Here is a 26,958-nt window from a genome sequence, read left to right on the forward strand (position 1 = left end):
TTAATCATTGGACAGCACTAGTTTTGATCATTTAAATTTTTGTGGCACTAAAATAAAGAGAATAATTTGGAATTCTTCATTATTTATAGGCCATTTTGTTATTATTTTAGTGGTCAGTCCCACTGGAGATCAAATCAAGCTGCATGTGGCCCCTCATGCAAAATAAATTTGACACCCCTGGTAAGATTAGACAAAGTCAAACCACAGAGCAGATTAAAAAAACAATGAAAACTAATTTTACCACGTAGTGTGGTATCTTCACATCCACCAGGTTACGATGGTTAGGGTTCCCTTTAGTAGATTATTCCCTTTCAAATGAACTCTAATCTTCCATATCTTCTGACAAAACCTGAACTCTAATTGTGCACAGAACAACACCCTTCAAATCAATGTTTGTCACAGATGATATAAAGTTCATAATCAGATTATTTGTAATACAGTGGGGACCAAATCATTAGAATTCCTGACATTTTTTGAAAATACTAACCTTTTTTTGCCTCCAAAACATGATGAACAGATGTTTGCTCTGAGAACAACAAATATCAGATGAAGTGGGTCCTACTGTTTTTATCCACTTTTAACTTTAATATTTCCTCAATGAACAGGATGGGCCTTGTATGTTCAACAGAATCACACAGCTGTGTCCTAACACTCACATTACCATCAATTTAACCACTGTCACACCTGACAATGATTACTCAAGTAATTTGGATTCTTCTGTGAATGAACATGGTTGTGTGACGTTGACACTGAAATGGGCCTAGCTTGTGTTTTGTAGGAAAATGACCTAAATCTCCTTATGATGGCTCTATTCTATGGTTTATAGAGGATAATGATGACTTTGTAGATATTTTATTTGTTTTATGGGTATTTTAACGACCAATAAAAGAAAAAAAAACTACACACTGAGTTTTATTTTTGTATGTTTTTAGATTTATATAGATTTTCTTTTGCATGAAGGTGTTTTTTTATACTTATTTACCTTCAGTGGTCATTTTTACTCTATTTTATTTGGATAATTCAGCCATGGACTCCATGGTCTATGTAGTTTGTCTGTCTACGTCCTACTCATGGGTTGAACATCTATTAATTAATTAGTCAGGGTAGATAGAGACAATGTGGAAGCCTCTCACAAATTTCCTGACTGTGGGACAATAAAGTGAAAAAATTAGGGGGAAAACTATAAATATAAAAATATTTTTTTAGTGGGTGTACCATATATAGCTGTTGTTCATTAGAATTGTCGAATTGTCATTTGTTATCTTTCTAATGGCTATTTATGTGTGTTTATACAGACAGTAAATAATGTTATATAACGGGATTAATTTAATTTTCAGTTTGTAAAAAGGGGTGGGAATCTATAAGTTATACTTCTTCCCACTCCTTTTTCGAGTGCCAAAAAATTTTGTTCGACCATGTTGTACAGTTCTTCATCTGATTTTATGTGCTCGAAATAAAACTACACTAAATAATATATTGGATCTTTTTTTGTCATAAAAAGGCATTGATTTGAAGACATTTGACATCATAATAGTAGATGTTTTTTACAAACCAATCCTCCTGTTAGGTCTATTGGTTAACACTACTTCTGTCTTGTATAAATACTGTTTCCACTCATATGTTAAGATTTCTGGCTAATTGCTGTCTCTTAGGACTTTTGTTTTTTAGGTAAACTTTATGAGAGGTGAGAAAAATACAGCTTATGAGAGTGGTTTTGTCTTGATTTGAACATATTTCAAGGTTACATAGAGTTCAAAAGCAACAACCAGGCCTTTGTGGACAAAACTTGAGCGAGACGTTTTGGTGTAGCAACCTTTATTGAAGGGGCTCTTACAATTGAAGTGTGTTTCCTCAGGTAAAAATATCTTCTTTAGCAACACATGTAGAGGCTGATACACTTGGACTAATAGCACCACAGATAATAACAACAGTACAGTGATTCTGGATCACTGACAACAACAAAAATGAAGATGTGGAACGACGAGTTAAAGGGGTCTAAACGGCATGTGGTTTCTGTGTGAAGGGCACATGGCGAGAGTCCCGTTAGGTTTCTTTTCCAGCTTTTGCGACAGATGTTTTCCTACGTCACTGATGAAGTACGAAGGTGTTTGTGTGTGTATGTGTGTGTGTTTGACAGAGGCGTTCTTTAGTGCGCATACAATGAAGAACAGGTTTCCGTCAGTCTGTCATTTAAAGCTCTGACCTGGGCAGGACTGTTTATGGAAGGAACGCCCAAGGCTACACGTAAAAAAATTTACCTCCATACACATGTAAATGTTATACATACAAACCGCACACATGTACACACAGGGGTTCCCATGCAGATACACACATTCTGATTTGTGCATGTTGATTCCAGCTGTTCTGTCTTCATTAGTACCAGGTGAAGAGATGATGGGTCACGTCCTGTTTTCAGCCGTAGGTTTGGTGATCTAATAGAGCTTTCAAGTGGTGTCAGCTTGGATATTTTTCAAAGCATGTTGTTATTAACCAAAGAGGAATCAGCCTTTGACAATTTACCTACAACATTCGCTAAAGAATCTGAGTGTTATGAATTCACAAGGACTCTTTTTATTCAAAGCGTATGGAAGAACCTACACTGTGAATCTGACACCAGTTGAAAAAGTCATAAGAGCTACAAAAATAAATCCCCTTAGACCCTTAATGCAATTCTTCAAAGGATGGGAGCTCTGGTCCTGGAGTCACATAAGACTGAAGCCTTTAATGAGCCATTTTTAACCCACACATTCAGTTAAAGAAACTCACTACGTGGATCCAGATTACTTGATAGTCACAAAGGAATGCCCCATACCTGAGAGAAAATCAGCCCGAAGAAGTTTTAAAGCTAAAAATGACCTTAAATGTGAAAAAAATTGAAGCTCTCCAGGACCAAAGCGATTAATACCGGGACTTTTTACCCTGAACATGGCCTCACAGGCAGCAATGTACTTCATTATACTGTCAAAAGAACCTCTGTGGCTGAGTCCACACTAATATTTATAAACATGGATATATCTGCATACATACAAGAAGAAAATGGAAAAACTACTTCATATGCTTGTTTCTAGCAAAGGTGGAGTCATTCTGTGTCACATGAAATTAAACAATGCCAAATTCCTAACAGGTGGCACCAACTGATTATAAAGAAACTGAAAGCATCCCTATATTAATCTCGTTGCCTTTTTAATGCTGTCAAAGATCTTAAACTGATAAAGACCAAGAGTCGATTATTTGCTTCATGGCAGCATCGGCAGCAACAGATCTACGCCTCCACCATGTTGGACTCAAAAAAAAGCACTAGAGTCTCCTCACTTTGCCTCTGTTATCTCTGTTATTGTATCCTAAAATCTTTGCTTTACATCTACATGGATACATATAAAATGGAGAGTTTAAAAGTCTTTTTTTGAGAGAAAAATCTGTTTTAGTGATCTGAGATGCCACAACCTAGAGGAAAATAGTTGTATTGTAAAATATCTATGTTTGTGTGTACAGGGCCTGAAACGGATTTACTTAAGCACCATAATGAGGGTTATTGTCTATTAATCTGTAACAGGGAATCTGTACACATTCTGGTCTGCCTGGGAGGCATAATTCAGGGTAAAAGGTACCAATCATCTGCCTGCCACACAATCATTTGTCGTTTATGACTTTGTTTTTTTTTAAAGTACTTGAACACAGTGTTTGGTAAATGAGTGAGACTGATTATTTATAATGGGACTAAAAATATGAAGCGTGTTGGTCCTGTTGTTCTGGGCCCTGAATTCAGGTCATAGCCACCCTGCGGGACACGGTTTGGTGGAAGACCCCACGGAGCAGAGAGGTGTAGTCTGCGACACGGAATAGGTGGCGCTGTGCGTAGGAGATGTCATCTCGCCGCCCCCTACTCACAAGTATACGCAGGTTGGCTTCATTAACTTGGCTGCCGACAGCTACGACAAACAGCTCCAAACCGGCATCTGCTACCTTACGAACTTGGTCCTCCAGCAAAGCCTCAGTGACGTCCTGAGACCGGCCGTCGGAGAACAGCACCACCTTCCTCTTGCTTCCAGATGCATCTCCACGGCCTGGTAAGCGGCTAATGGCGAACTCCATGGCCTGTATCACATTGGTGCCGTCGTTTTGGAAGGCCGCCTGTCCGATCTGACGAGACAGCAGGGTCAGATTGGTGGTGAGGCCTTGGTCCATGCTGGCAGAACGGCTGTACTGGCCCACCGCCACCCGGACAACAGCGCCCCTCTGCTTCTCAGCAGTCAGGAAACGTTCTGCCAACCGGTGGACGAAGGTCTTGGTGGTGTCGAAGTTCTTCAGGCCCACGCTGGCAGAGCTGTCCATCATCACCAGGATGTCGTTACTTTGAGAGAAAGTGACTGGAACACACACAAAGAAGCAGGAATGTCTTAACAACAGCTGATATGGGACTGGAAGTGACAGACTCCAATCACAACATCTAGCTTTTAATTATTGGTTGTTTTAATTCATCTCGTGATTACTGTGTGACAAATAAGACCATACTGCTGGATTTTCAGGCTGATACAGAGAGTAATTAACGTCCAAGACTATCATCAGCTATTAAACAAAAGAATAAGAAAAAAAGACTGGAAAAAAGATAAACAAACTGTGTGTATTGGAAGAGAACATTGTTGCTACTAGTAGTGCCACAATAATACCAGTACAATGGTAACAAAATGAACTGTTAGTTCATTTTTCCAATTTTACATGGACATATGTTTGTTCTATGAACTAAACAGTGATGGTGATGACGATAATGGTGTACTAAAAAGTTTTTTGGTGCATGTACAAAACTTCAAAAATGTGTCAAGATTTCATTCAATGATATAGAAGATCATTCTAAAAAATCGAGCATCACTTTATGGAAATGACTACTCTTGATGCAAGTCTCAGAGGAAACATAAATCTTGATTTGATGAATTTTTTATGATTTCCAAAAAACAAAAATTTAATTGAATTAATTTGATATATTGCCCAGTTCTATGCAAAACAACAACTCTATCCAGTGCACATAATGTGTTCATTGGTTTTTAGTTTTAAGTGTCAAAAGAGAAACCAGAAGTAGATCAACATGATTAAAAGTATAATTAATTAATTACAAAAAAGACTTACTGGGACATTTGTAGTCTGGACACTTCTTATCTGGAAATGACAACAGCATAGGAAAAGTCAGTTAATTCAGAGTTAACTGAAAAATATATAACAAATTAAAACTGTGTTCATGTGTGTTTGTTTGCACCTTGACAGATTTGGTTTGTCAGGTTCTGCAGGAAAGCGTCGTCCAGCAGATCAGCAAAGTTCTCCCGAACAAAGGTAAATCCGGGTTTCCTGACGTTGCTCTGACAAGCCACATCCTCCAGCTGCTCCAGGTTCGGCACACGGCCTGAGTAATCTTTCACGCCTACACCTCCCACCTGCCCGTCAGGAAACAGTGCAGGGTTTGGTCATTAAATATTTGCAGAAAAATCCAAATAAGGTTTAATGTGATTTGTTTGTGGGCGTTCTTTAGTTACCCGGACATCTGCACCGCAGAGTACATTAAGGGGAGTCGTGTCCCTGTCAGTATCAGAGCGTCCGTCGGTAAGAACAATAACGATTTTATTCTCCTTCCTCATCAACCGGATTGTATTTTTCAGAGTGAAGTCGAGGGCCTCTCCTGTATACGTTGCCTCAGCCATCCAGCGCATGTTTTTCACCATCCTACAAACACACAAGGAAAAAATTACATAAACTACAGAGACACTTTAAAGTAAACATTCCTGCTTCCTCCCCAAGAACTGAATGAGAGTCATTCTTGTCAAAAATAATAAAATAATCCTTTTAACAGTTTACAGATTTGAAATGTCTTGTGACACATGTGTTAGCAAGTTACTCGATGCATCCATGAGTCAGCTGGATTCTGTTTAGACTTGTTTTTCCAACTTGAAAGATGAAAAAAGTAGCTGTTTATATTATTATCTATTGTCAGTATATGTTTATAAATGCATTTATCTTGTTAAATGAGAAGTCTGACTTCATGCCTGCATATTGGCTGAGGACAAAAGGATATTAGCCTAACTTAATATTGAGGAAAAAACAACTAGTTATTGGAAAGTTTAAAATGATACTATCTTCACATTGAAATTTAACCATGTCATGACAGTATGTACATATATAAACATGTATAATACAAGCTTTTACTTCTTTATTTTGAAGGTGTTGGTTGGTATAGCTGATTGGATGCTAACATAGCTAAGATGCTAAGATGCTAAGATTACAGCATCAAATCAGTACTTTCCAAAATCTTAAAACTGTACTTTTCAACTGTCACAAAATTTATAAACAGAATTCCACAAACTATCAGCAACACCAGAACTTGGCTCTAAATTGCAGCTGATAGATAATTTGAGGGCTCTATAATAGTAGCTAATGCTAATGGGCAGTGGAAGCTCTGAGAAAAATATAAGATACATTTGTACCTTCTCATAAACCATTAGTAATTTGTAATATAAAAGTGTTAAAAATCATGTGGTGTGACCATGACAGCTGTTTGAAAAACCCTCTTAAAACCAGTCTAAATCCATTTACATTCCTCTTCTTTTCCCTGTACAGTATATGCTTGAATTGTATTTTTTTAGACTCAAATCAGTTTTCTGTTTTACAGGAAACACAAATTTACTACCTACATTTTGGCAGGTGATTGTGCAACATTGTCCAAGCTTATTCCTGGGGATTTTGTTGGGTTTTTTTCTCTGTGTAGTATTTTTAAAGCCTATTTATAGCCTTCTGTTTTATATGTAAGTGTCTCTAAGTGCTATGAAAAGTGCTGAACACAAAATATACTATTGTCCTTTTTAGAAACCACAATCACACTATGTAAGGCCACGGTCAGTTCATCTTTATTAAACAGTAAAATAAATCCATCTAAAATTTCAGGATGAATATGAATGATGTGAACACAACATTTTTAATGTTTTGTCTATTGCCATTCTTATTTTTTTTGTATAATAAATTAGTTTAAAATGTTTATATCTCACTGACAGTCTTTGCTTCTTATCTTTGTCCTAACATGACTTGAGGAATATAAAGAGATAATCTTGTAATTGGTCTCTTTGCTCATCATTTCTCTGTTTTTTCTTCAGGTGCAGCACCATAGTGTGCATAGTTTTGAGTGAATGTAACTTCCCAATGAATAACTAAATGTAGGCACCAGTGGTAACCAGCTCTGTGTGACCCAGTGGAAGGGTGGACTCACTGTTTAAACTCTGTGAGGTTTTTGGCGTCGACGCCCAGTTGGATGGCTTCTTTGGCTTCTGCTCCACCTCCACTATACTGGACTACAAACAACGTGGACTCATTACCTGCAAACTGCAAAGAAAAACAGTGCATTGTGACCATGTGTTTCTCAGTCTGTGTGTTATGTCTGCAAGCATGTGTTTTCTTCTGTCAACATTCTGCGTCCCACCCATCCTGACTAATTATATCCAAACTGGAAGACGAGAGTCATGGGAGCGGCACAACAACACGATCCAAAACCAGACAGTTTTTTTATTCACACTTTCTATTTTGAGGTCTGTTCTTGTGGCACCTTCTCCAAACATTTTTGCAACATTGTTGATATGATTTTGAATGTGCACTACAATCCACAAAAGGTCAAACACTGTCATCCAGAAACACGTCATATTACATTGCCTTTAGTAAGCATTAATTAATAGGTAATAAGACCCTGATAAGGAGCTTATTATCATTAATATGTGTTAATAAGACTATAAGTATTATACAATAATAGGAGAGATGCTTGTTACAGTTAGATTATAACACTGTATTATTAGAAATCTATTAGTGTGACTGATTAATAATGCTAATAAATGCTTGTAATTAATAATTGTTTATTAAACCATCACTTTTATTAACTTTGACTAACTTACCTATAATGGCATTGATAGACCTTCACTAAATTCATTGTTGCATTAGATTAATACGGTCTTTGCTGTGCATTTATTATCAGTTAACTAAATCTAGGGGAAGAACAAGGCCCAATCAAAGAAAAAATTCCATCTGTAGTGACAATTTGCCTTATTTAGATGTTGAAGAGGTAAAATATTTATAGTTGACATATGTATTAAACAACCTAAGGTATATTTATTTTATATCTTACCAGTTCTCCATGTCTATATGAATCATATACTTGCAAAAACAAATGATGCACATTGTCAGTGCGTAACCAGCATGTTGTTAGCATGAGATACACAGTAAATATGTTTTAGCATGTTGCTCTATTACTACTCTGCCTTGATTTTTATATATACATCAAATTTCAGAGACACCACATGATGGTTGGAGATGTAAATACAAATATAAAAATAAAATGGCTCCTACACTTTCTCCATTACTTGTAGATAGATTGATGAACATAAAATCTAGTTAAATATCAGCCTGTGGATTAATCTTTGGAAGGAGATTACCTTGACTTGCTGATCTCTCACCAGTCTGTCAATGACAGTGATGATAAAGTCTTTGGCAAGAGCGAAGTTGGTGGAGCCAATACTCTCTGAGCTGTCCACAACGAAGGCCAGGTCCATAGGTGCACATTTACACTCTGACAACATAAACAGATTAATAGAGGAGTGTGCATGCTGCAGAAAATTTGCATCAATTATAAAAATACCTGTGAGTTAAAATGTGCACAAACTCACCACAACAGGCTATGGAGTCATTAGACGAGGATGTAAAAGAAAAACACACAAAATCAAAACAAGGTTAATAAACTGGGCGGAACAGAGTCACGAAACTTTACATTCTTCTGGTTTCATATTACATATTTGTCTAATGAGGCACTGACATGTGAAGTACATGTGGCTACATTTTTGTGTATGCATCTAACTTACAGCAGAGCTTCATGATGATATCCAGAATTTCACATTCCTGAAGAGAGAAGTGGAGTAAATGTTACCATACAGCAATACATAGTTAAATCACATTACATAACTCTGAAACATACACACACTGCCTGGCCCTGCACAGCGTTTGAAGCCAAAAAGAGGAAAGAAAAAAAGAATAAAGAAAGGTGATATTTTACTCTGTCTGTTCATGGAGGTTACGTTTTTTGGATTCAGGAGATTCAGGAAATTGGATGTTTGGCTTTGGACTAAACATACAGAATCAGTTTCAGATTCAAATCAAGCAAACTCTCGAGGGGAAATCATTCTGTTGTACTTAGTTGTTACGTCCCACAGCTAAAATGAGGGCAAAGGTTCAGACTGGGGGGATGGACTCAAAGGTTTTTATACTTACATCAGTTCCTGATGGTCCAGGAGGCCCAGGAGGTCCCTGGAGAAGAGACAGAATTATAGGGAAACAGATTGATCCATCTCAATGATAGACAAACTGAGCATATTTTCATGGGCTGCAACTACAACGATGACTGAGCAACTGCAGAGGGGAACATTTTTATTTTAGCTGGAATAAAAAACAATCATTCTTTGGAAAACCATTACTTCTTTGACGGTAAACCAAACTCCCCCAGTCTCCGAAACCACATCCACACCCACACATTTGTGTGTACTATCTTTCTGCAACAACATGTGAATCTTCCAAAAGTTAGTTGCCACAGCATTTTGTTTTTTCACTAAGCGCAGGAAAACCATCTGTTTTGTTTTAAGAGACATTAAACTCAGTTTAAGAGCATTCTTTTCTGTGACAAAGATGCCAGGGTAGCTTATATGTGCATATACTGACAAAAAACACACAGGAGAAAGAGAGAGAAAGAGGGACAGCCGATAATTGTAGACGAGAGAAACAGTCCTGAGGACACATGACGCAAACCGTCCATACAGAAATATGCAGCAGAGACAAGAGCCAGAGGAGAGGTAGAGGTAAGAGGGAAGGGAAGGGAAGGGAAGGGAAGGGAAGGGAAGGGAAGGGAAGGGAAGGGAAGGGAAGGGAAGGGAAGGGAAGGGAAGGGAAGGGAAGGGAAGGAAGGGAAGGGAAGGGAAGGGAAGGGAAGGGAAGGGAAGGGAAGAGAGGTGGAAGACGAGGGATGAAGTGTGGAAAGTGTGAAGGAGTTCAAGGGCTGATGGTTTGTCTTGATGAACATGTCTACCACATTAACAGTGTTATATTTAGAACCAATCCTTTTTCATGAGTCAACACTAGCTCACAGTTGCCAGTTGCTGCTGAAGGTGTGGAATTACACATTTCTTTCCTTCTCACAGTGAGTCAAACTCAATGGTACAATTTCTGGTTTTATACATGTGGTTATGTTAAGCAGTCAGATTAGCTAAGGTCAGCGCATGGGATGAGTAGAAACCCAAAATTGGGGAATTACACTGTACTGACAGTTTGTGCTTGTCATTCTTTTTTTTCAGTGAAATGTAAATCCATTGAAGGAATTCCTCTTTTGGTCCCTGTGGTAATAAATAATCTGGGTCCATGAATGTTTTGGTCATTGGATTTTCTTTTCAGAGACCATCATTAAAAAGACAAAAAAGAATCTGTTTTTGCACAACATGGACTTGTATTATTACAACTTATAAAGTTAAAAAGGGAGGAGAAAATTCATAAATTATTTGAGCTTAACATTCTTGTTTGTAACACCAAAATTAAAAGCCTTCAAAAAAATGAAAAAAGTCTTGTTTTTCCATAGTTTGAGACTGGATAGTAAAATAAGGATGGTGTTTCAGAAAAAAAGACACAAAGTCGGGTGAGAAGACTTTCTAGAAGGGACTTTGTCATTGTGTTACTCATAAACTACACAGTATAAATGGTTGTTAGGATGTGTAAGAACCACTATTTAATCAACTATTTAGTATTTAGTCTAGAAACACTGATTCCAGACATTACAGTCGTTAACTACACATAGGCCTGTTTAATTACTTATCAGCATTGGAATGGGGGGGGGGGTTGTTTGGATTAACTAATGGACTCCATCAGTTGGCTCCCTTTATAACGAACATGCAATGTTATCGCCGCTTATAGGAATTAAAACGCACACCCTTTACTCTCCTTGGCACATCGACTTCATTGATGTTCTTGGGATTGTAAATTGTTACACCTAATCACAAAATATGACAAAATGGGCCTGTTTTCCTGGGATTTTTGGGTAGAATTTTTTTTAGGTGTATCACATAGAAAAAGAAAAACAAACCATAGTGAAAATGCACTCATGTCTTTTTGACCATGAATTAGAGCAGTGCTTCTCAACTGGGGAGGCGTGAGCACATCAGGGGGTTGCGAGCGACATCATCGGGGGCATTTGGAACGAGAAAGCTGAGAAGGGGGAACTCTGGCACAAATGGGTTGTGTTAGCAACTACTGTTGTACATTACAACATAATACATCACAAAACCCCCACCCCCCATGGAAAGACCCTGTGTAAGCTCTGACATATAACAGAGGAACATACTCCACCCCCCACCCCCAGTGATTGTGTTAGTGGGGCTTTGTTTGAAAAAGGTTGAGAAACACTGAATAAGAGAAATTTCATTCAGATTTTGATCTTTGTATTTGAACTCATATAATGGTTTTAATGCCCATTTACTAAAAAAAAAAATCCAATAACCAAACTATACATAGTCCAATCTTTGTGATGGTTTCTTGATTAACTTTTGAAGTCTTCAGATCTCCCCAAATGTCAGTGCATGTTAAAAGATGAATGGGTGCATGTGTTGGACAGTAGGCCTTCTAACGTCTCAACATGCAAACACTTGTACAGAAACCTACAAAAACATGCAATCTTTTCATGCCATAGCTTCATGGTATTCTTACCGGTCTGCCCTCAGGTCCTCTGTGACCTTTGGCCCCTTTAGGCCCTGGAGGCCCTGGTTCATCGTTCTGTGAAAAGACAAATTGATGTGGATATTACAACAGAGACCAACATCCCAAGTTCAATGTTTGTTTCTGTGCTGAAACATGGTCAAAACACGTGTACTAAATAAAATACTAGATAAAACACAAGTTAAAAAGAACATGAAAATTAACACCTCTGGAGTCTCAACTAGATAAAGTGCCAGTGGTTATATATGGAACAGCTACTTTCTGGCTTCCTTTGAAGAAAAAAATGCAACAGTCTGGATGACCAGCGAACAAAATATAGAGTCAAAAAAAGTATAGATCACACAAAAAGAGCACTGCATCTGAAAATTGCATATTGAAAGGAAAACTTTGATTGAATTTATTATGTAAAACCACAATCACGCATACATACATTATTAGAGAGTTTTATAAGATAGAAATTTCACTGCTGTTCAATCTATTTCACCGTCCTTGACATTGATAGAGATCACTGTGTCATCAGCATACGATTTGATGATGCATTTATATAAATAAACACATCACAATAATACTTGCCAGCCAAAAAAACTGGGTTAGGTTTAGTCATAAAACCACTTAATTAGCGTGTAGAAAAAAGGATCCAGGGGCTAAAATAAGAACACATGCTAACACTTGCATATTTAATAATAGCACCTGGTTTATATCTGATGTCTAAGGAGATACAGTGATTTCCTTTGGAATACTCTGCACATCCAAACATGATGTTATAAGATTAAGTAGGAATGAGAATGGGCTCAGGCCAAAGATGAGAAATTTTGCACCATAAAAAGTGGATTTTTTTTTCACTTTTTCTAACATGTCTGGTTAGGACATATTAATTAATTCCAATGCTGTGGATCTTTGATAGAAGTACAGTTATGGACAAACCTTTTGGCAGTGACACAAGATGATTCTTCGAAGAAACTGGATTTATTAGTCGCAACGTTTTTGAAAAATACACACTTTTTATAGCTGTTTCTCAATGTACTTTTGAAATATGTGAAAAATAACTGTACCAATAAAGCTGGTGCAAACAAAATTTATGTCAAAGTCAAAATTTTGGCCATGACTATACACTGATTATCATGTTACAATGAAACCTGTCAGTGGGTGGGATATATTAGAAAGCAGGAAAATGGGGAGATTTAAAGATCTAAGTGACTTTAACATGGGACAGATTGTGAAAACCAACTGGGTCAGAACATCTCCAAAACTACAGGTCATGTCAGCAGTGGTTAACACCTACCAAAAGTGGTCTAAGTACGGATGACCAGATCTCAGTCAAGCATCTGTGCGACCTTCTGGAAAAACAATTCAGACCCGTGGAGGCCACACCTCCCAACTTAAAGATTTTAAAGGGTCTGCGGTTAAATCTTTGCTCATCAGAGCTGTTTTTGCAGCAAAAGGTGGACGTAGTCAGTATGAGGCAGGTGGAAATAATGCTGTAGCTGATCAGTGTGTGTTCTGCTACACTACCCTGCTAGTTCATCCTACAGCTCCGGTGAGAGAAGCTTCTAAATCCATTGCATAGTTGAACTGCTGTCAGGTCTGCCCATGTTTGGCCAGATATCTACAACAATGGTGCAGCTGCAAGGACAGTGAAGCAGCTAAAGTCCCTGCAGCTGCTGCACTGTGATCACTGTGAGACTGAAGAAGTGTGGAGAATTAAGCGCTTAACAGTGAAAATCAGTTTAAGTCCAGTGTTTCCACAGATAATCCACACACTTAGAAGCAGTTCAGGAATAATGGTTTGATAAAGACTGCAAGCAGCTGCAGACAATTTCAAATAAGTGCAAAATTACACATTTCAAACTGATAGATTGAGTAATTCTCCAGGAATGGAAACACATGTGCATTGTACATTCAAGTGTAAAGTCTGGTTTAACAGGATGTTTACTTAGATACAATGTTAAAGGGGCTTACAGTTAGAGGAGCTGCTTATTTTCTTATAATCAAAAACTGATACTGATCTGAGCAGATGTTGACTGTCAATGTTATCAATCAGATTTGGGTTCAGTGAGAATCCATTACATAATATTTTATTACCTCATATAAGAGTCATTAATAGATTTTTACAAATGGATGGTGTGTTTCCTATCTACTGCAGCTTCTTTCAGTTTTTTTTGTTTGCCAGTCGTGTAATTATTTGCAGCTCAGATTTCAAATGAAATGCTGTGAAGGCAAAGAGGCAAATCTTTATGATAAATGCACAAGTCCTGCACAAACGTCTACATGGAGACGTTTATGGATGAGGAGTAGGCAGAGAAAGAGAAGGTAATAGCAACCACCTGGCCTTTAAGATGCGCATACTTCCCGTCAGCCTTGAATCCGAACACACGCACACAAATACGCACACGGTTCGAATTACGGAGCTCTCTCAACTTCAAAAAACCAAGTTAAAGGACATGGACCATATCATCCGCACATACTTCCTGACCTTAAATTTATTGCGTCATATTGACAACACATAGCCAGATGTGGCTGTTTGTTGTACTTGGTCAAACACATGTATATTATCATTCCATAGAGTATTAGCTAAAGAGTTAAAAAGTTAAGTCAAAGTCAAAGGTCTGAGTCTGTCTCCACCTTTATCTTCTCTGACACACCCCTGTCTATCCCCGCCTGTCGCCTCTAGCCAGAAAAAGTGCAGGCTCATATACACATGTCTGTACAGTGTCGACATATTTAAACAGTTTAGAATAGAAAATCATCAAATCACAATTAATCCAGCATCATCGGACAGTAAGCAGGTTTGACGTCTCATCACCTTGTGTCAAACTCTTTCTTCCACTCTGCCGTCCAAAACAGTGAACAGCCAAGTGCAAAATTTGTGGAAACAAACAAGTTACTGTTCAGAGAAAAAAAAATGTTACAGCCTGTTGAAAAGAGGGGAAAACAGATGGAGACAAAGGGAATCTGTTGGATTCATTTTTTCCATTGAGATGGACAAAATATAGCATCTCATTATGTATTTCAATGGAGGGCTTTTGGTCATGGATTGATGAATGGTGGAACAGTAACTGAAGAATGGATTTACTGCTGCTTAATTCGATTATTTTCACTGTTGTGGACAAGAACTTAAACGATTTGCTTAACTACACTTTGCAACAGCTGCAGTTTACCTAGATTACTTTTTACAAAATGATTTCTGCTACTTTTTTCTATTTTTCTGCTGCTTTTCTACCATACTTGAACCTCCTTTTTATCAATCCTGACCATCAGGAGCCTCCACACACTTAAACTTGACCCGACACTGTTCTAGTGCATTAGATCTTACTAAACTGATGAGTAAGTCTGTTTTAAGCCGTAGTCATATTTCATGGCACTTTTACTGCCACATGGCTCATATTATATTTTGTGTTAAGTCCAATCACATCAACAAGGGGACTTACATCGATTATTTTTACCCCATCCCCTGAAGGGGAGGCAAGGGGTATTGTTTTTGGTTTGGGTTGTTTGTTCCTTTGTTTCTTTGTTAACACTTTAGCAGCAAAACTATTTGTTGAATTTATACCAAACTGGGTTTATAGATTGCCAATGACCCAGAATAGATATGATTACATTTTGGGAAAAGTAGGTCAAAGTTAAATATTTGTATGAATTTTTTAAATCTTTTTTTTCCCATTTACTTATAATGGGCAAAATTCCAAATCACAATAAAAACATAAATTTTAACTTAATTTACTTATTTACATTGCAGAGATATAGAGATGAATTTTAGACATCACTCTGCTAAATATCTAAGTGATAGCTTGCTTTTGAAATTTTTTGTTACATTTTTAAATCTCCCCCCCCCCCCCCCCCATTTACTTAGAATTTACTTATAATGGGCAAAATTTCAAATGTCTATAAAAACATCAATTTTGTTTCAATTTACTTCAAACTTGGCTTATATCTAATTTTTATATTGAACAAATATTGAATATAGATAAAAGAGTGCATCGATGCCAAAATAAACTAGGGGGTTTGTTGTGTCTGGAACCATTTGTTTTTATTACATACTTTGAAGTAATCTTTGTTGATTGTTATAAAGTAATACTACATTTTCCTGAAGGATAGTTTTGCTGTTTCTTCCAGTGTGATGCAATATATAGTTTATGGTCTGACACATAGGATGTACTGAAGTGAATCTGAGTAGATGGTTCTGATACAACTTACTACTTACAAGAGAAGGAGAAAAAATTGGAACAGGTCAAGAACTCCTGCAGTACTTGTCGTTTTGAACATATAGAACAACTCTAAAGTTAAACCAACGTGTCTTGGGTAGTGGCCTTTATTAGGGTGATCATTGAAGACTCCAAGCTGAGATGCATTGGTTTAACTTTATGTTTACGCATTTGGCAGACGCTTTTTTCCAAAGCGACTTACAGGGGAAAACCAATTAAATCACTCAATCAATCAAATTTTATTTATATAGTGCCAGATCACAAAAAAAGTTATCTCTTGACATTTTATATATAGAGTTGGTCAAAACCAGACTCTAAGTCAATTTACAGAAACCCAACAGAATGCAACTTTAGAGTTAAATAAAGTTGTTTTATATGCTCTATCTATGCTATTGGGGTTCTTGACCAGTCACAGGATGCACTGTGCTGGAATAATGCTGCTATTGGACGACTATATCAATCAGAAGTCTTCTTCTTGTAGCTTTTGCACTGAAAATGCTAAGTCTCATGGTGTTTTCTTTTCATTTTAACATCACAACTTGTGTCTCCAAATACAGATATTCTAATAAAACACCTGCCTATCAGTGGTGGAATGTAACATAGTAAAAGTTAGTTAGTGTACTTAAGTAAATTTTTTATATATCTGTACTTTACTTAAGTACATTTAAGGAGGTGTACTTTTTATTTTTACTTCACTACATTTTAGAGCAGGTATCTGTTCTTTTTACTCCACTACTTTTTGAATAGTATTTGCATTACCTGCTACTTTTGTTTTCTTCTTTTTGTAAATTGATTGGTTTACCATGCACACAAAGTGCTATGCAACTGTACGCATCACTACAGTCAAGATGTAGAGGTACAGCTGGATTGACCTTCTCTTCCAAAAGAGCGTGCTTCAATTAAAAAAACTTTAAAAATCAATTCCTTTTGAAGTTGAATCATAAATACTGGTAGTAGTCAGATTTAGAAATGTCTGGCTTGTTGGTTTGATTACTGTGCTAGAAGATTCTGTTTATAGTGAGTCGTTTTTACAGTTGGAGACCAGAGCTTGTTATGCTTCTGTCTACTGTGCTCAGTACTAAATAAGGTGAGCAGTCATTTAATACGCTGGTTCTTTTTTTGTATATTTACCCAACGTCCAATTCCATCACTTTTAATCAATATTTACGTTATTAAGTATAATGGTTGGATCTGAATCAAATACTTTTACTTTTTAAGTATATTTAAAATGAGTACTTTTGGACTTTTACTTGAGTAGTTTTTTCCCTGGATATTTTTACTTTTACTTCTGTACATTTTTTTGCCCCTGCATCTGTACTTTCACTTAAGTAAAAAAAAAACTGACTACTTCATTCACCACTGCTACCTATTCCCTGGCACAATTTTGTAAAGACCCTATCTCTGCAGCTACATTGTCTTGCTCACCGCCTCCCAAGATTAGTCTGATCCATTTATCGAAATACAAAAGAGCCAAACAGCCCAGAGAGTTTTTATCTCTAATTTTAGAATGATAGCGAATGGTGCCAGACTGATCTCCAACTCAGACACAGCTCTAATGACATGCAGCGTTTGCTAAACAAACACTTATTACTTTTTATGATCTATTGTAAATTCTTATAAAATGTAGCACCAGAGTTGATGGTGCATTAAAACAGCTGGAGAAAAAGTTGGGAGGTGATTTTAAGATGCTTTTTTCTAATTAAGGACAAGCATAAAGTTGAATGTGAGCAACTTCATGACAAAATGTCCTGTGCTACACAAAGTCTTGATGAGGGCTAAACAAGTCAAATCCTGTTAATTTTACAGTTACCAAGAGAGAGGTCAGAGTGCACTGAGGTAAATGAGAGAAAAGTAAAAACATGTGTAGAAATGTTTACGTCATAAAACACAAGCCGTGGAAATGCAGTCAATTCAATGTAAACACGACTGAGTTGAAGCAGGGGTTAAAGTGTTAAAACTGGCACGCAACAGGGACACGAACCATCACACGCGTGTACAGTTGTCACACACATGCACAAAACTGACACACACAACAGAAGACTAATGCATCCCTTCATCCTCTCAGCTCATTTCCTGGTATCCTTGACGACCACATATACACAGCTGCATCAGCTCACAGTCCTCTTGATATTCACACACATACACACACACACTGAAACGTGTTCGGATCAACTGAGGAAAACATTTCCAGCTGCAAAACATAAGGACACTGAGCGTGAGATAAATAGATGTAAAACAACAAGAGCGGTAAAGTTTTTTTTCCTATGGGCAGATGCAAAAAAAACAAACAAAAAAAAAACAAATGAAAGAGAATGTAAATGATGAAAAGTATCAAATATACCATTATCAGTAAAAGGAAGCCGTAAAAAAGAAATATGTAAATGTGACTATAATACCAGAGATGTGAGTCATATCCTGTCAGCTGCAAAAAAGGGATTGAGGAGAGATAAAATGAGATCAAGAGTGTGAGGAAGTGCCAAAACAGAAGATGAGAGGCAGACTCACATCAGCGCCGGGATCTCCAGGCTCTCCATCGTCTCCTTTGGGTCCAGGGGTTCCCTTTCCACCCTGAAGGTCACATGGTAAATGTTGGACATAACTGTAACAACTGATTTTACGCTGGACTTCAAACTAAGATATTCATGTTCAAGTTCAAATTTAAGATTTCCAACAAAAAGAAATATGATGTACTGTATTTTATAACTAACAGTGGTGGAAAGTAATCGAATACATTTACTAAAATCCTATCTGAGGTACTTGTACTTCATGAGTAGTGATTATTACCATGTTGTAGTTATTACTGTTTACTTTTAAGATAAATTTACACCATGGATACTGCTGTGTAACAAGCTTTTAGATCACATTGTTTAGATTAGACGGTTGTCCAAAAACCAGTGCGTAGTCAGACTCACATGTCAGATGTCTGAGTTATTAACAGTTCAAACGTGGATGTTGTTTTTTTTCCCCCCGTAAGCGTCTTGTAATTGTTTCGTTTAAATAAATGCTCAAACTATTGTACAGCTCAACAATAATCAAAGGTTAAGGAATAAGATTTTTGTATCAGAAGTCTACTTTTCCTTCTTTTTTCCTGTTTCAATAATCATTTTATGAGCCTTCGGATTTATTGTGAGTCACACTAAATAAAGCTGGATATAAAGTAGTGCAAAAAAGCTGCACCTACTGCAGAAACAGTCAAATGCTGCAAAAATGTGGATATTTATTAACTAGTACTTCAATACCAGTATTTTAACTTTATTTTCCTGCCAATGTCTCTGTACTTTTACTTGTAATAGAATATTTATGCATTGCTGTGTTGGTCCTTTTATTTAAGCAAAGGATCTGAACATTTTATCTGTGAATAATGATAAATGATGTTTAATAATGATAATGTAATAATGATGTTTAGATTAGACCATCATCCAAAAACCAGTGTGTAGTCAGACTCGCAGGTCAGATGTCTGAGTTATAAACAGCTCAGACATGAATGCTTTTTTTTCTGTTTTTTTTCTGTTTTTTTTTTTTTTTTTTTTTTCCCAGTAAACGTCCGGTAATTGTTTAATTTAATAAATGTTCAAACCATTGTACACCTCAACAATAATCATAGGTTAATGAATAAGATTTGTGTATCAGAAGTCTACTTTTTCATCTTTTTTCCTGTCTCAATAATCATTTTACAAGCCTTCAGATTTATTGTGTGTCACATTAAATAAAGCTGGATATAAAGTTGTGCAAAAAAAACAGTGAAACATTAAAATACAACAAAAATGCTGATATTCATTAACTAATACGTCAATACCAGTATTTTAACTACATTTTCCTGCCAATACCTCTGTACTTTTACTTGTAATGGAGTATTTATCCATGTCTGTATGGGTTATTTTACTTAAGCAAACAATCTGAAAGCTTCGTCCACCACTGGCAGCTAACTGCATAGCAAACATGCATAACATTTTATCTGTGGATACACGTCGGCCCAGCATCTCACTCTGACTGTCTGATATGTTTTGCATATTAAGTGAAAACAGGAATTTCAAAGATGACGTACCGGCTCACCGGGGTCTCCGCGCGGTCCAGGATAACCCTAAGAGAGTCATAAATGTTCAGAATCCACTAATGTGCATTGGGTTAAGTAAGGTGAACCTGCATATCACATGTAACACATACCTGGAAACCATGGCAACCTACAGTTCCATTTCCTCGGACACCATCCTCTCCCTTAAATTAAGACAAATACACACTTACATCTTTATCCACACACACATATGTTTCCTTCTATCACTGTCTGGCATCCTCACCCTCTCCCCTATCGGGCCTCTGTCTCCTGGAGCTCCTTTGATTCCTCTCGGCCCTTTGGATCCCTGAGAACCGAAACAAATGAAAAAATGAGGAACATATGATTTTTATCATGGCATGTGCTAGTTGAGAACATTTGGGTTTCGTCAGGATGTGTTTTTGTCCATGAATGTGTATATGACAGAGTTTTAACTGTTCATGTAAAAAATAAGAATCTACAATCTATCCGATTACCTCAATAATACACTCATTAATAATCCAATATGGAGCTCTGCAAAAAATTAAGAGCCCATTCTACATTTCCAGACCTGAACTCCATTAAAGTGACACTAAACACTAAAACATGTTTTCTGCGAAGTAAAAAGAATCACACGATGCAATTTTAATGAAACACATCAACACTGGTAATAATACGCATAAAAATCATTTGAATCAATCAATATTTTGAACCATTCACTCATTTCATGACAAAGAGTACATTTAATATTGGTTTAATGTGACTCATGAAAGAGAGTCATGAAATTTAACTAAAAAAAAAAAAAAATGTTGTAGTCTCTAATCACATCCTTCAGTCAGATTCTGACAAACCTCTTTCATTTTCATTTTTATCACTCATATTCAAAACTAGCAGACTCACATGAGAGCCGTGATTTTACCTCATTAAACAACATTCTCAACTGGATCATTTGTTTGTTGGTTTGAATGTGAAATATCATATAAAACACCTGTGTGTCACAACTATAAAAGGCTGTAGAAGTATGTAGTTTGTCTGGAACATGTGTTAGATTTAAGAACACTTTAGGGCTTCAGTCACTGTCCCTTTATGATGGTGAGAAAAAGCAGCAACAGTGCATACATGTAAGTGAATACTGAGAGGTAAATAAAAAACTCAAACTAAGCCTTTCAGTGCTTCTTATGGTTCTGCATGAGTGTCTTGTGATTCAGTCACAGAATGAACCTGAACTACTCCTGTCTCACATCCACACCTGGACATTCAGATACCAATCATCTCCATCTCAGCCTGTCTCTGTCTTTTTAACTGTTTCCAGAGTCATAAGGTGGCCCTGGTTTAAAAACCTCTGGAATGTGATCAAAAGGAAGATGGATGGTCAAAGCATAAAGCACTGACAGTAATGAGGACAACTGGGGGAGACATGACCAGGCACATGAAAGCCGTGGTTAAAAATCAGGGTTATTGCACTGACAACTGACATCTGAACTCTGAAAACATTAAAATGTTTTGTTTGAGGTCTGAAAAACCAGGAAACACCTTCAGTATTTTGACCAGTTGTCATTTTTTAATAAATGCAAATAAATTCTCTCAATGACCAACTTTCTATTTGAAATTAGGAGAAATAAAGTCTGTATGATCAAAAATAAACAAAGATGCAAATTTTACTCAAATTCTTGGCTTACTGCTGAAAATGTGCTTCTTTTTTTAGTTTATTGTTTTTGTTTATCAGGAACAGTGTAGGAACTGAAGGTATGCAGGAGTTGTTGTCAGTTTTCATGTTTAACCTTTCTCCAACTCACCTCATTTAAGCATGTACAGACATTTTTCCAAATACTCAGAAACATATATATCATACCAATGGTTTCTTGTTTTTTTTCCAGAGCTGTAGATTCTTATATATATATATATTCTTATATACTTGACTGATTATAATAAGTGACTTCACACATAGATAGATAGATAGATAGATAGATAGATAGATAGATAGATAGATAGATAGATAGATAGATAGATAGATAGATAGATAGATAGATAGATAGATAGATAGATAGATAGATAGATAGATAGATAGATAGATAGATAGATAGATAGATAGATAGATTGATTGATTGATTCTATTGATTGATTGATTTACTTTATTAATCCCCAAGGGGAAATTCAAAATATGGTCACCGCTTCACAAAAACAGTCATACCACATCAACAATAAATAAATAAATACATACAGACTATAAGTAGCTAAGAATACGTTAGATTAAAAAGGTGGTGTGGACTCACCTCTGGTCCTAGTGGACCTTCATCTCCTCTGTATCCAGGGGGTCCCTGCTTGCCAGGCTCACCCTGAAAAACAAGAGCTCAGTTTGTAAAATTCAAGTCAGTGGGTGTCGTCAGAAGTGTCCTCTAGTTCACCTGGAACTAAACAATGTCACTGACTACGACACACCCTTCAGCACTTTGCAAAAATCACCACAAAAAGTCAGTTAGGAAGGCGGCTTTAGGGGAGGAGGCAGAGTTGGCTAAGTTACAGCAGAAGTCAGGAAAAAGTAAACCACGGTCCTGGATGATGCATCACACCCTGGTCCAATGGAAGAGGATGTTCATTAATAAAGTTGTACTGCGGCGCTACCTGAGGTCATTTCTCCCGTCGGTCTGCCTCTCTCATGACCAATCATCGTCTCTCCGGAAAAACTACACCACTGCTAAGTCAGTATTTTCTTTTTGGCACAGGTGGCCTCGTCAAGTTCATCTTACACGGGCAGTTTTAAATAACTCAAAATGTCTGTAGTGTGTAGTGTTTTCATTATAGCTTGTAAATAACGCAGTAATAGTGGTGTGTTGTACTAAGTCATAATATCATGTAAATGCAAAACTAATCACCATATAACTGCAGTAATAACCAATGAAAAATCTGTGGAAGTAGAAATGGTATTAACATTATAATGTTGAAATGTATCATCCCTTTTGTTTCAAGTTAATACCATAAAAATGACATATTTAATTACATGGTATTTCTACATCATTACCTATTTTTTTAGCACACAGTTATCATGTTGTTAGCAACGACTACTGAATATTGTACTATTTTTTTTTATTTAGCAGTTTTGTTCTTGTCCTTCAATGCTATTGTGATGACTGCAGTTTCCTTTGAGATCAATACAGACTATTTATATTATTAAAAAAAACAGAAATTGACTACTGAAGTGCAGCTAAAACAAGATTTCCAACTGTTGATACATTTCTTTACAGAATGGTTCACTATTATTGCCTTTTTTGTGGCCTCATTTTTATTGGTCATTATGAATTTTACCCACCAGATTTACAGTAAATCCAAATTGGCCATGTTCACTGTGGTACTCTGTGGTTATTCAATGATTAAAATCTGTAGAGTGCCATTAAAAGTGGGAAAGAAAATCCCTCTGAAGCTGTGTTCCTCACTGTGTTCATCTTGTAGATTAGACATGAATTATAGAAAACATAGACAAAACACGATACTGTCTTTTTTAGGATTTAACATTTGCATTGGCGCTGTTTCCTGGCTAACAACAGCTGAGTGCAGCTGCTATGAGCAATGAAACCACTCACATTTCTAAGATGGAACAAAACACTTGTAAAGTAATTATATTTGCAGTTACAACATCTGGGATGTTTTTTAACACGACTTTCCTTTGAGACGACAGGAACAACCAAAGTTTTATAGCTGAATGATGTGTATTTGAATTTATTTTGACAATTTAAAATACCTTAAATATAAAAGATTTCATGTTACATTAAAATAGGTTCATATTTTGGACTAATGCATACTTGTGCTCTGGTTTGATACCACATTGCTGTTGCATTGGTCCAGAAGACAGGATGTAAATGTCACAATGCTGTGTTTTTTTTAATATAAAACAAAACTAGATGAAGCTGAAATGTATTTTGAGGATATTCTTACAGTTACCAACTTTTGCTAAGCTAAGAAACTACAGATACAACAGCAAAAAACACAGCAAATACTGCAGAACCTGTGAAGTGCTTTATGAGGATACAGATTTTCCTGTGCATGAGGTAGGACCTACATGTCAGTTATTCCATATTTTCTGTGTTATTCAGCTTCTCACTGTTCATTCAGCACTGATTCAAACACAAAAGAGCCATTGAAACTTCTGACATCACGGAGGTTACCACAACTAACGCTTGTAACGTATTATTATTATTACACTGCCTGGTGCCTTATTAAGAAAACCATACTGAGGCTTTGGCTCGAGCAGACGGAGAGAAGAACTGAGTCAGAGGGGAAAGAGTGAGTGTTGATGTTCCCAGGAGGAGAAGGAGCTGAGAGGGAGAAGGAGAAGGGAGATGGGGCTTAGAGGAGTGGGCAGCGCTCTGGGGCAGGAGCCAGGTTCGCCTCTGTTTAGGCATCGGCCCAACGGACTCCCCCTCAACATGAAATATGGGTGCACAACAGGACGCATGCGCACACACGGGACTACCATTTTTTTTTTTTTCAAAGTGGAAAAGAAGGATGCTGCCAAAGAAAAAAGTGGGTGGTTCATGGTCGGGGCTGTGCCGCCTCCTAAAACACAACAGCTTACACAACAGTGGTCGGAGTACAGTAGTGTGTGTCCTGTGTGTCCTCATGTAAACTGTATGTGTGTGTTGACATTTGAGTGTGTCTCACAGGGTCTCCGTTGGGGCCGGTTGAGCCCTCCCTCCCCTGCTCTCCACGGGGTCCAGGCTCCCCCTAAAGAAATAACAAAATAAAGATGTTCAAGACAATAAGACAAGAACGGACGATAATGGTCATATGCAACTACTTTAGCTTGTACTAACTACGCAGGAAAAACAAATAATCTCCTTAAATATCTTGCACGTTTTCACTTTATCTTTTTAAATACTGATGAGTGTCAACAGGTTCAACAAGCAAAAATAGAAAAAATAGGTTAATACTGAGAAACATGATTTTTTTTTAGTTTATACATATGAGGCCCTACTTTGTATTTAGTTCAGTTGTGAATTGCAGTTTCATCAATAGTAAAATCAAATCAAAAGATAGATAGATTTTCCTGTGTGTAAATATGATTAAAATATTTGGCAAAACAGACAAAAATAAATAAAGATGTTCAAGACAAAATAAAGAAGTTCAAGACAATAAGACAAGAACAGACAATAATGTTCATATACAACTACTTTAGCTTGTACAAACCAAGCAAGAAAAACACATAATCTCCTTAAGTATCTGCACGTTTTCACTTTTTCTTTTTAAATACCGATGAGTGTCAACAGGTTCAACATGTAAAAATAGAAAATAAGACTATGTAACTTCTACTAATACTGAGGAACATTACATTTTTTTAGTTTATAAAAAATGAGACCCTACTTTAGACAAAAATTTAGGAAATCAAGGGTCAAATTCTCAGTTACTGTAACGCCAAACATTTGTGTGTGTATTTAGTTCAGTTGTGAATTGCAGTTTCATCAGCTGTAAAATCAAATCAATAGATAGATAGATTTCCTTGTGTGTAAATATGATTAAAACATCTGATAAAACAGACATGAAATGTGTGATTTACGAATGTAAAAAAAAAAGGAAGAAGTTATATTTATATTAATGATGACGAATCCCATTAAATTAAGAACATCTGATGCTAAGAAACAATCTCAAAACATCTAATATCCTGAAAACACAGTATCAGACGGTCATGTAGAAGGGTTGTTGTATTGAATTCCTATAGAAAAACACAGGTGGTCTAATATTTCTAATGATTATTTCTAAGTTTTTGCAGTGAAATAATATAATTAGTGGAACCTATGAGTCTGAGCAGTGTTTGGGATTAATGAGGGTATGTAAGTAAATTGCAAATTATAGTAATTAATAGTAATTAGTTGTTACTGAGACAAGTTGACATTGACAATTACAAAGGGTTTACATCTGAATATATTCTATCTTTAAAAGGCTTATATGTAGAATATAACTTTCATTCTGCTTTAGATATTTTCTCTGAGCAGGAATGCCTTCTTTTGACAGATTTACTGACATAATTCTCTAAGTCTAGACAGGCTCCAGTCATTTGGCAGCAAATTTTAAGCTTTGTTTTTGATTAGTTGCCTTGTTTGAATAAGCGCCGCCTCTCATCTGACAGTCAAATCAACATATACAAGAAAAGTGATTAATAAAAATACAGGGACGTTCTCCAGCCCTGATGATAGTTTTATCACCATGTAACAGTGCTGGTCTGAATCTAGCCCAGGTCTGAGGTCATGGTTATGTTTTTCTCAGTAACAATAAAACTTCAACTGAAGATGTTGAAATCTGATAGATCATGTGAACAGTCACAGGGCTACAATTAACCCAAAATGTCATTTTTCATCCTTATTGACAGTAAACGCCCATCAAAGCTTTAGACAAAGTAATAAAACCTAAAATTCTCAATAAAATATACTGGGTGCCATTGTTCTGACTAATTTATGGGATAGCGTTTGTCAAACCAACTTCATGCCAGTGTAATATTTCTCTTTTCGTTGTACACTATCTGATATTTTCAGGTATATTCCTTTGGCTTCAAATCCAATACATACTTTTTTTTTTTTTTTATTCAATTTACCAACATACTAATACTGTTAATTAAAGTTGTATAGAAGACATTGTCATAAAAGTTTTGCAATATTCAGTATTTACTGCTGTTTAAGGTTTGTTGCAAAATATAGCAAAGAAGCCAATAATAAACTACATTAATTATAACCCATAATCTGTAACCTATCATATTTCAAAAGTGAACATTGTTAACCCTTAAAGAATTTAACAGCTGCCAGTGACCAAAAGCATCTACTTTTAAGTTTTGAACCACTAATTTTATTAATATAGTCAAATAATTCAGGTAAAATGCAGTTTCTCAGCTTTTGTTTTCACTTAATTGGACATTCAAAGGCTACAGTATGTAGTAAAAATAGAAACACTGTCATCCTTTGCAACATTGATTCACCAGTA

General features: G+C 36.5%; 1 protein-coding gene across 2 annotated transcripts in view; it reads right to left on the reverse strand.

Moving 5' to 3' along the window:
* Positions 1-1,798: 1,798 nt before the first annotated feature.
* col6a1 (collagen, type VI, alpha 1) overlaps positions 1,799-26,958 on the reverse strand; it is a 42,044-nt gene continuing 16,884 nt past the window's right edge. For both annotated transcript variants that reach the window (XM_030161114.1, XM_030161113.1), the window contains exons 20-35: positions 24,652-24,714; positions 22,269-22,331; positions 20,261-20,323; positions 20,130-20,180; positions 20,011-20,046; positions 18,471-18,533; positions 11,755-11,820; positions 9,283-9,318; positions 8,877-8,913; positions 8,685-8,693; positions 8,454-8,587; positions 7,244-7,356; positions 5,523-5,709; positions 5,249-5,423; positions 5,122-5,151; positions 1,799-4,367 (exon numbers count right to left, since the gene is read on the reverse strand). In XM_030161114.1, the coding sequence (XP_030016974.1) occupies positions 3,763-4,367; positions 5,122-5,151; positions 5,249-5,423; positions 5,523-5,709; positions 7,244-7,356; positions 8,454-8,587; positions 8,685-8,693; positions 8,877-8,913; positions 9,283-9,318; positions 11,755-11,820; positions 18,471-18,533; positions 20,011-20,046; positions 20,130-20,180; positions 20,261-20,323; positions 22,269-22,331; positions 24,652-24,714 (1,731 nt within the window). In that variant the 3' untranslated portion in view covers positions 1,799-3,762. The remainder of the gene's footprint in view (positions 4,368-5,121; positions 5,152-5,248; positions 5,424-5,522; positions 5,710-7,243; positions 7,357-8,453; positions 8,588-8,684; positions 8,694-8,876; positions 8,914-9,282; positions 9,319-11,754; positions 11,821-18,470; positions 18,534-20,010; positions 20,047-20,129; positions 20,181-20,260; positions 20,324-22,268; positions 22,332-24,651; positions 24,715-26,958) is intronic.

This window comes from Sphaeramia orbicularis, chromosome 17, assembly GCF_902148855.1.
Source record: "Sphaeramia orbicularis chromosome 17, fSphaOr1.1, whole genome shotgun sequence".
NCBI classification, from domain to species: domain Eukaryota; kingdom Metazoa; phylum Chordata; class Actinopteri; order Kurtiformes; family Apogonidae; genus Sphaeramia; species Sphaeramia orbicularis.